This window comes from Culicoides brevitarsis, chromosome 1, assembly GCF_036172545.1.
Source record: "Culicoides brevitarsis isolate CSIRO-B50_1 chromosome 1, AGI_CSIRO_Cbre_v1, whole genome shotgun sequence".
NCBI classification, from domain to species: Eukaryota; Metazoa; Arthropoda; class Insecta; order Diptera; family Ceratopogonidae; genus Culicoides; species Culicoides brevitarsis.
In genome coordinates, this window is record NC_087085.1 from 32,247,677 (window position 1) to 32,257,173 (window position 9,497).

Below are 9,497 nucleotides of genomic sequence, written 5' to 3' on the forward strand. Positions count from 1 at the left end.
TTTCCGAATGATATTAAAATGATGATGAAAGTTAATAAATTACAATAAAAAATATCTACAAATTAAAAAAATATATAAATAAAGGGAATTCTGTCATGCCTTTAAAGAAAAAATAATTAATTTTATTTTATTTTATTTTATATTAAAATTTATTTTATTTGGTTTCTATTATTTTTTAAATAAAAGAAAAGGAATAAATAAGCATTGCGATGATAAAAAAAAATATTATTATAAAACATGATGAACAAAGTAACTTTATGTTCTAGTGAAATTGAATTGTGGTAGAAAAAAAAACTTTTTATGAATAAAAAATATAAAATTAATGCACCAATATTATAAAATGATAATGAAAACAATACAAGAGCAAATAATGGAATAACTTTCTATAGAATTAAAATAAATAATTATACAGTAGTTGCAAAATCAACTACTGAACGGGATTAAAAATTATTATAATTATTAAATAATATTGTGTAGAAAGTTGTTAGAAGATAAACTTGTCTACAAACAATAGAAATTTATATTTTAATTTGAAAACAAATATAAAAAAATTATATTAATTAATTGATACAAAATTTAAACATTCATTTATTGATTAAATATTAGTAAAATAAAAATTAAAAAAAAATTAATTAATAATAAAAAATAATGATAACAATAAAAATTTAAGATTAAGAAAAACGTTAAGAAAAAAATTTCAGAAAATAAATAAAAATGAAAAATAATTTTATAATCTTTTTTAATATTTTATTATAATTTTTAATAAGAAAGGTGAGTTAAAATATATTTTTATTATTAAAATTATTTTTATTTAAAAAAATATCAATTTTTTTGAGCAAAAGTCAAGTACGTTTCTCAAGCCTTACGTACATGCCCCCAACGGGCCTTAAAACGATGTCTGCTCGTGTAACGACGTTTCTAGTTTTTTCTGTTGCAATTATTTTGTAATGTCGCAGGATTGTTGAAATAACTGCTTTCATTTCCAGCATTGCAAATCTTTGTCCTAAAATTATTTTTATAATGTTTTAAATATTATTTCAATAAAAAAAATTTAAAAAAATATTTACCAATGCAATTTCTGTTGCCAGCACTGAACGGAATATAATCATAAGGATTTCGCATTTTTTGTCCTTCTTCTGTGAACCGTTCTGGATCAAATTTTTCGGGATCTGGGAAGACATCCGCGTTATGATGCAATGCATAAATGGGAATATTGATGTCAACTCCTGCTGGAACGTAATTTCCTTCGATCTGCATCGGTTCAAGGGTTTGACGACCGATTAAGGGCACAGAAGGATGCATGCGAACTATAAAAAAATGTCATAAAAATTAATTAAAAATATTTTTTTCAAGGAAAATTTTCACTTACGAGCTTCTTTGATGACCATTTCCAAATATTTCATCTCTTGTAGGTCGTTATAAGAGCATGGCGTATCTGGATCTGTCCCTAACAAGCTTTGAAGTTCATTAAAAGCACGTTCCTGTACATCGGGATTGAGTGCCAAGCGATAAACGATGAACGTCATTGCACTCGTTGTCGTATCATGCCCCTCAAACATAAACGTATCAACCTCTTCTCTGATGTCGTCGTTCGTCAAGGGCTTTCCATCGATTGTGGCATTCAATAACATATCAAGAAACGATAATTTTGCCTTTTTGCCGTAAATTTCATCGATATCTTCGGAATTATTGTTGAGCAAAATGCCATTTTCCTTAAGTTGCTGTCGTCTATCGGTGATAACTTTGTTTGTGAACCCATGCAAGATTTTAATTAATTGCCTTCCGCGACGAGCTTTTGGAGTTAAAGCATACAAAGTCGGAAATTGGTGCAAAATACTGAAGATTCTGTCGAATATTATTTCACTCATTCTGAAAAATTAACAAAAAAGATAAAAAAAATTGTTAAAAAATTACTTTTTTTTGACACTCACTCTTGTACAGCTTTAATATACGGTTGATCCGGATTATCTTGTGCCCGAATTTTAACTCCCATGGCCGCCTCTAAAGCGATTTTCATCAAATTTCAATTAAAAAAAATTTACAAATTCATAACTCACCGCACACGTTATCCAAAGCAATCGCATTAATGTTCGAATAAATGTTAAATTCGTCCTTGCCCACGTGTTCATTCAACTTTTGCACTAGAATTTTATCCTGTTCATTGAAGACTTCGATGAATTTCTCCAAGATTTTGAAGTGAAACGATGGCGTGATGATTTTTCGCCGATTATGCCATTTTTTGCCGTAAGATATGAGCAGTCCAGTGCCCAGCCATGGTTCAATAAAGTCGTAAAGATTTGATTTTTTGGTTGTTTTGCCATTCATGATGACTTCGATATCCTTTGGATTCGTTACTAACAAGTCAACTTTGTTGCCAATGCCCCACAAAGCGAGATTTGCACCATAGATGCGCGGAAAATCCATCATTACGCTGAATATTTCTGTGAGGGATAAGATAATGCAGTTATGTGACTTGTTTGAAAAGATAAGTATACTTTGAGTGTTTGATAACAGATAAAGGTTATTTTTCATTATTATTTAGTGTCATTAACTTTCACTAAGTTCGATATTTTCTCATTTTTCATTAACATTTGACTGAAAAATAATGAATAAAATTTAATCAAACTAATTTTTAAAAATAATTTTATTAAAATTTTAATTTTAAAAATTTTTTTTAATAAAAAATTATTTTTTTAAATTTTATTTTAGTATTAGTATTAGTATTTTAGTATTAAAATAAAATTTAATCAAACTAATTTAAAAAAAAAAAAATTAAAATTAAATTTTTAATAAAATTTTTCTTTTTATTTATTAATTTAAATTAAAAATTAATTATTTTTACTCATTTCGATTTTTTTTTCACTGTCATATTATTTTTAGTTCACCTTTTTGATATTTTTAATCAATATTTTTTAAATATTTTTTTTAATAAATAAATAATTTATTATTCATTTTTTTTATTTTATTGATATAAATTTTTAAAAATTTCTTTATTTATTTTTTTAATTTTTTTTGAAGTATTTTTTTTATTTTTTTGTTTTCAAATTCGTTCTTACCGACAGGATCGAACGTTTCACTTGTCACCGTATATCCTAAAAGCCAATGTCTTCGTGGCGTAGGAAAATTACTTCGCCAATTTATTTGCCTCGCATCGTCGTTTATAAAAACGAGCAATAAAAAAAGCAATAATTATAGTCAAAAAAGTAATTGTTAGACCCATTCTGTTGTCTTTGACCATGAAATTGACACTGAATCAAATTCACTCTCTTTAAAAACGAGTCGCGAATCGTTCTAACTCACGAATCTGTTATCAACTACTCTCCAAAAAAATTGCTTTGATAACAAATCTTTTATTTATTTACGCGGCGAGTATTTTTAGCAAAAAAAAAAATTATTAAATAATAATTAATGACTCACCTGGCGGAGTTTTCGGGATACTCAAAAAAATTCCGAGAATCGGTACCGTTGGCGGTTGTTTGAAGTATTTTGACCAAGCGTCTTGCTCCATGTGTCGTTTGACATATTTGAACACGAAATACGCGAGACACAGAGCAGCTGTGAAAATTACAAATGATCCCATATTAGGAGTCCTTTGGTACGCGAACAGCTTTGACGGACGAATGTAGATGTCCCGACACGCCGACAACAACTGAGAACCCGCTGCGATCATAGTGAAGAAATTTTATTCTATCGCGAAATGCATGCAATTAATTAATAACTATCAGTAATGCCCTTTTTTTGCACGTATCGATGTAACATATATATGTGTCTATGTGTGCTTAATGATAATGTTATTTTTATTAAAAGAGTTTTTTCACTGAATCACTTCCCGATTGTAAAGTGCAACGCGAGAGAGCCGTTCGTTGATTTACTGATACGAGAGATCATAGACGTTTTTGCTCCCTTTAACACTTTTAATCGATAATTATTTATATTTTATTACAATTATTAATTTTAAATATGTCACAAGGAATGTCGTTTTTTTTCAATTATTTTTTTTTTAGATTTATTATATATTATTAACAACTATTAAAAGTTATGAAGTAATAAATTTTTTTGATCTATTTTTTTTTTAAATTTATTTAAATATTCTAATTAATTATTGGCGCGAGGAGAGACATCCGATTCGAAGTAACAACAACACGTAACTGACCAATTTACGTTGCTTCTCAAATACAATTCAAATTTCTTGACCACTTGAGGATTGGTGAATTTGAATATTACACATGTACCTACAGGCCCATTCTGATATACAGGAACAGGAATGAAAGGCTAAAATTTACCAAAGTTCAAAAAAAAAAACAAACATTAATATTTTGAGAATTTTGCACTTGAAAAATATATGATGCAGTTATTTCCGGATTTTATGATTTTTCTTTTCAAAATATAGATTTTCCGGTTTATTGCATAAAATATAAATGTTGTTATATAATTAAAGAATTTTAAAAGATGATTGTCATTTTTTGGGGAAATGTTATTGTTTTTAATTGTAAATAACAAAAATTGTGTAATAATCTTAGAACTTGTTTCGGAAATACTTAAATATTCAATTACTATATGTTGTGTAATTTTACACATGTCTTCCTTGTACATTCAGAATAAAGCGAAAGTCTAGACTACAAGAATTTTTTATATTACAATTTTTTCTTGTTAATATTAATCTTAGTAAGTATTTGAATAAAAAATTAATTTAGAGGTTTGAAATTAAAATTAGTTTTTTTGTACATTAGTGTTTTTTTATTATTGTCTTAATATTTTTAATAATTAATATATCTTGTATTTGACTCAATAATTATATAGTATATACCAATATAATACATGTATGTTAAATAGCTTTTTATTCTAATATTAATTAAAATACTTAATATTACTAATAATAAGAATATAAAAAAAAATTTATACAGATAACAATTTTATTGTATAATTTAATAATGTTAATTCGACTTTTATTTGACTAAATTTAAAAATATAAAATATAATTTTTATGAATTATTTTTAATATTTTATTTTTTAATTAATGTATTTATTTTTTTACTTAAAAACTTTTTTACTAAAAAATATTTTGTTAATTAAGATTTTTTTTTTATTTAATATATTAATAAAATTATATATTAAATTATATATTATATATTAATATATTAATAAATTATATTTAAATTATATATTAAAATTAATTTAATATATTAATTATTTATTCAATTTAATAATTTTTAAAATATATGTAAATTATAATTTTTTTAAATTTTATTATTATAATATCATGATGAAAAAAAAAATTAACAAAATTATCAAAAACTACAAAACATATACAGAAGGATTCTTTTATGACAGTTTCTTGACCTTCTTCAATTTTGAACTTGGCCGGTTCGTTTTCATTTCAAACCAGTTCTTAATGCAGTTTTTTTGAGTATACATTTTGTCGTATTTTGACGTCATACATTTACAAGAAGAAAAACAAAATTAACAAAGTATTAAATCATTTGATTGAAATGATCTAGATATAATTCCTTGGACGTAAGAACTTTTTTTTATATATCTTATTAACAATCAGATAAATATTCATACACAACATATATAGGTAATTTAATTATATATCAATAACTTTTAGAGATCAAAAACATATTAAGGTCAATGTAGGTTAAAAATGATTATTTCGCGGATTTTCTAATGAAGTGCCAAGGTTAAGTAAAAATCGAATTGCAATGCCCTTTAATTGAATTTGGTTAGTTAGACAATTGTGATCTAAATTGTAAGAGATGAACCCCTGCTTTGCATAAAAAATGTATTTTTTTTTAAATCTGGTTATGTTAATTATTTTTTTTTTTTTAAGTTAAAAATAAACGTATACATTTTTTTGTTTACATTCTTATATACACACATATATCTTAAGTTTTATACAACATGAGTCGTTACTATGGAAACTTTTGGCACTTAGTTACGTTGGACCCAAACAAAAAACAATAAAAAGGTTAAAAGGACTGATAATGGTAAAAAAGTTTTTTTTTATTTAATTTTTTTTTGTTCTTATTCATTTTTATCTAATTTTAGATCCTTTCACGAGCAAAAAATGACTCAGCAAAAGCGGAAAGTGCCCGTTCGAGCGCCAATAAGAACAAAATCCCAACTTTTGAGGAATTTCTATTGAAACGAGATTACATCGGGGCAAAAACTGTTCTTCAATTTTCAAAGGATTACGACGAAGTTGATTCGTTAAAAAAACGTCTCTGGTTAGCTTTTTGCAATTTTCATACTGGCGATTATAAAGCAGCTCTCGAATTGTACGAAAATATCTTGAAAGAAGACGAGAAAAATCAAACGTTGAAACTAAATATCGGAGTTTGCATGTTTTATTTGGGACGGTATGAAGAAGCGCAACGTTACATTCACGAATTGTCCGAAAGTCCCTTGAAAATTCGTCTTTTGTTCCATTTGTCGCACAAATTGGGCGACGAGGAACGTTTGATGGAGTTGTATGGATCGTTAAGAGACGTGATTGAGGATCAACTTTGTCTCGCAGGAATGCATTACTTGACGGCGCATTACCAGGAAGCGATTGACATTTATAAACGAGTGTTGTTGGATAACAAGGACATGTTGGCGATCAATGTTTATGTGTCGCTTTGTTATTACAAACTCGATTATTATGACATGTCACAGGAAATTTTGGATTTGTATCTTACGCAACATCCGGATAGCACGATTGCGATCAATTTGAGGGCTTGTAACAAATTTCGCTTGGATAATGGAAGGATTGCGGAACATGACATCAAAGGTATTTTATTTAAACTCATATTTTAATTATATTTTGTAATATTTTTTTGTACATATGTATTTTATTTTAATTAAATTTATTTAATTTATTAATAAAAATATTAAGTACATATAAAAAAAAAATAAAATTCATAGATAAAATTTTCTTAAAATTTTGCTTATTTTTATGAATTAATTTTGAAAATATATAAGAATTAAAATTTTTATATAAAAAAATTAAAATTTTTAACTCAAAATTTAAATAAAATAAAAATTTAAAAAAAAATTCAGAGAAAATATTAAATTTTACTAAATTTTTACTCTTTTGATATTCGAAAATATAAAAAAAATATTTAAAAAGAAAATATCCACAAAAATTTCGACAATTGTAACATCCTAAAATAAATAATATTTTTAAATTTTAATTAAAAAAAAATAGTATTTTTCCTTAAATTTTAAATTTTTCTAAAATAAATATTTAATATTATTTTTTTATGAACAGGAATGATCGACAACGGGACATTTGGCGCTGATTTGATCAAACATAATTTGGTAGTTTTCCGTAATGGAGCTGGAGCGTTACAAGTTTTACCGCAACTTGTCGATATTGTGCCCGAAGCCAGGCTTAACTTGGCAATTCATTATTTGCATCGGAACGACATGCGAGAAGCTTATGAATTGTTAAAAGACATTCAACCTACCGTGCCGCACGAATATGTCTTGAAAGGCGTCGTTTATGCAGCACTTGGACAGGAAATGGGCTCCAAAGACTACATCAAACAAGCGCAACAGTGTCTGCATTTGGTCGGAAGTAGTGCCTCGGAATGCGACACGATCCGCGGAAGATTGAGTATTGCCTCTGCTTTCTTCTTGTACGAACAATTCGAGGAAGTTCTCGTTTATCTCAACACAATCAAGAGTTTTTTCTCGAACGATGACACTTTTAACTTTAATTACGCGCAAGCAAAGGCAGCCACGGGTTACTACAAAGAAGCTGAAGAACTTTTGTCGCAAATCACGGATATTTCGATCCGAACTGATTCGACTTATGCCGTGGTCTTAGCTAAATGTCACATTCATGCGGGGCACGCAGCAGATGCTTGGGATATTTTCTTGTCGCGAAATACAGCTCCCGATGCATTTTCGTTGCTGCAATTGATTGCAAATGAATCTTATCGTGCCGGAGAGTTTTGGATCGCAGCAAAGGCCTTTGATATGTTGGAAAAACTGGATCCGAATCCAGAGTTTTGGGAAGGAAAGCGAGGCGCGTGCATTGGAGCATTGCAAGCGTTTATTATGGAACGTCATGTTGGGGCACCGCCCGGAGGCGTCGGAGAAATTATCTCGTTGTTGAGAGATTCGAACAGCTCACAAGCTGACACTATTTTAAGAATTATAAGAAAATATGCGAGCACTTTGAAATAAAATAAAAAAGGAAAAAATGATTTTTTTTAGCAAAAAATGTGGAACGCTTCACGATTTTGCGTGTCATCCTTGCGCAGGGGCCATGCTAATCTTCTCTGTATCGTTCCAATTTTAGTATATGTTCTGCCGAAGCAAGAACAAAGTTTACTGTTCAAAGTCTCTATTTGACTTGCACGACGAAAATTCTTGCTTTTGCGAAATATAGTCGTTGTAATACACGAATGCTACACACATACGCGGGTGTACGATGAACGTTGAAGTGAGCATGGAATGTGTAGAGAAGTACGTGAATGGGAAGAAAGACATCGACATTCAACACAGGGAACTTTGGCAACGATCATACCATGTTGAAAACACCGGTTCTCGTCCGATCACCGAAGTTAAGCAACATCGGGCGTAGTTAGTACTTGGATGGGTGACCGCTTGGGAACGCTGCGTATCGTTGTCATTTTTTTTATTTTTAAAAATTAAATTATTTTTTAATTAAATTTTAGATTTTTTTATATTTTATTGATTTAATTTCGTATTTTTTTGAAAACTAAATTATTTAACTTTTTTTTATTAAATTTTTAATTTCATATAAATCCTTTTAATTTTTTCAATGAAATATTTTTTTTTTATTTTTTTTAAAATAATCTCATATTTTTGAAACGTTTTAATCAACCAAAATATTCAATTCGTAGTAAAATTAATCAAATTTTAAATCAAAACAATTAATTTTGACCAGTTAACGTTCACCTTTCGGTCCGGAAACAAATCTTATCAGTGCAAAAATGACCGTAAACGAAAAAGATTCAATTTATTTATTGAGAGATTTACAAAATTATGGAGAAAGATTCAAAATTTACATCTCTCCGTTGCTCGATCAACCGAAACAAGCAATAATTTTTACTCCAAATGTCGAAAAAATTAATAAAGAATTAACTTGGATGCAAGAAAAACGAATTAATTATGCGAAGTACGAAATTACTCAAAGTGAAGAAATAATTAAAAAATTCAAAAATAATGATATACAATTTTTGTATGCAACTCCCCTCATGTACTTGGAAAACAATCAAAATTTTGAAGATTTTTTAAACTTACAAGTTACGTCAGAAAATGTCGCTTACATTGTTTTTGATGATGCAAAATGTTTATTCGAGTAAGTCATTGGGTGCATTCAAGATTGCTCATCGATGGACATCAATGATTTTTTCCAAAATTTTTTTCATCGAACGCGTTTAAGTTATATAAGATGGATTGTTCGATTTATCGAAAAACATCATAAATCGTTAAAATATATCATAAAAGTCAAAAATATTCATCAAAAAACTCAAATATGA

General features: G+C 27.8%; 2 protein-coding genes and 2 non-coding genes across 5 annotated transcripts; 2 read left to right on the plus strand and 2 right to left on the minus strand.

Annotated features, from left to right (window-relative positions):
- Positions 1 to 722: 722 nt before the first annotated feature.
- Positions 723 to 3,685, minus strand: LOC134827736 (cytochrome P450 4d1-like). 2 transcript variants are annotated; one of them, XM_063840525.1, is made up of 6 exons: positions 3,418 to 3,685; positions 2,058 to 2,441; positions 1,932 to 2,001; positions 1,370 to 1,869; positions 1,068 to 1,307; positions 723 to 1,003 (listed from the first exon to the last, which is right to left on the minus strand). In XM_063840525.1, the coding sequence occupies exons 1-6, from the start codon at positions 3,668 to 3,670 to the stop codon at positions 843 to 845; spliced, it is 1,608 nt and encodes a 535-aa protein (XP_063696595.1). In that variant the 5' UTR covers positions 3,671 to 3,685; the 3' UTR covers positions 723 to 842. The 2 variants fall into 2 exon arrangements, with proteins under 2 accessions (XP_063696595.1, XP_063696604.1); XM_063840534.1 differs by lacking the exon at positions 3,418 to 3,685 and adding an exon at positions 3,057 to 3,229.
- Positions 3,686 to 5,901: 2,216 nt separating this feature from the next.
- Positions 5,902 to 8,296, plus strand: LOC134837652 (intraflagellar transport protein 56). Its single transcript, XM_063853034.1, has 3 exons — positions 5,902 to 5,934; positions 6,049 to 6,772; positions 7,253 to 8,296. The coding sequence occupies exons 1-3, from the start codon at positions 5,902 to 5,904 to the stop codon at positions 8,173 to 8,175; spliced, it is 1,680 nt and encodes a 559-aa protein (XP_063709104.1). The 3' UTR covers positions 8,176 to 8,296.
- On the minus strand, positions 8,208 to 8,314 carry LOC134828259 (U6 spliceosomal RNA). Its single transcript, XR_010161889.1, has one exon. It is a non-coding gene; the product is annotated as a U6 spliceosomal RNA (small nuclear RNA).
- A 190-nt stretch (positions 8,315 to 8,504) lies between these two features.
- On the plus strand, positions 8,505 to 8,623 carry LOC134828227 (5S ribosomal RNA). The gene has a single exon (XR_010161859.1). It is a non-coding gene; the product is annotated as a 5S ribosomal RNA (ribosomal RNA).
- Positions 8,624 to 9,497: the final 874 nt, after the last annotated feature.

Excerpts from the sequence above, each read along its gene's own strand:
- LOC134827736 (XM_063840525.1), bottom strand. The coding sequence starts at position 3,670 with ATGATCGCAGCGGGTTCTCAGTTGTTGTCGGCGTGTCGGGACATCTAC. Across the intron at positions 2,442-3,417 it reads TATCCCGAAAACTCCGCCAG|AAATATTCAGCGTAATGATG; the intron begins GTGAGTCATTAA and ends TATCCCTCACAG. Across the intron at positions 1,870-1,931 it reads TATATTAAAGCTGTACAAGA|AATGAGTGAAATAATATTCG; the intron begins GTGAGTGTCAAA and ends TTAATTTTTCAG.
- LOC134837652 (XM_063853034.1), top strand. The coding sequence starts at position 5,902 with ATGAGTCGTTACTATGGAAACTTTTGGCACTTA. Across the intron at positions 5,935-6,048 it reads ATGGAAACTTTTGGCACTTA|ATCCTTTCACGAGCAAAAAA; the intron begins GTTACGTTGGAC and ends ATCTAATTTTAG. Across the intron at positions 6,773-7,252 it reads TGCGGAACATGACATCAAAG|GAATGATCGACAACGGGACA; the intron begins GTATTTTATTTA and ends TTTTATGAACAG.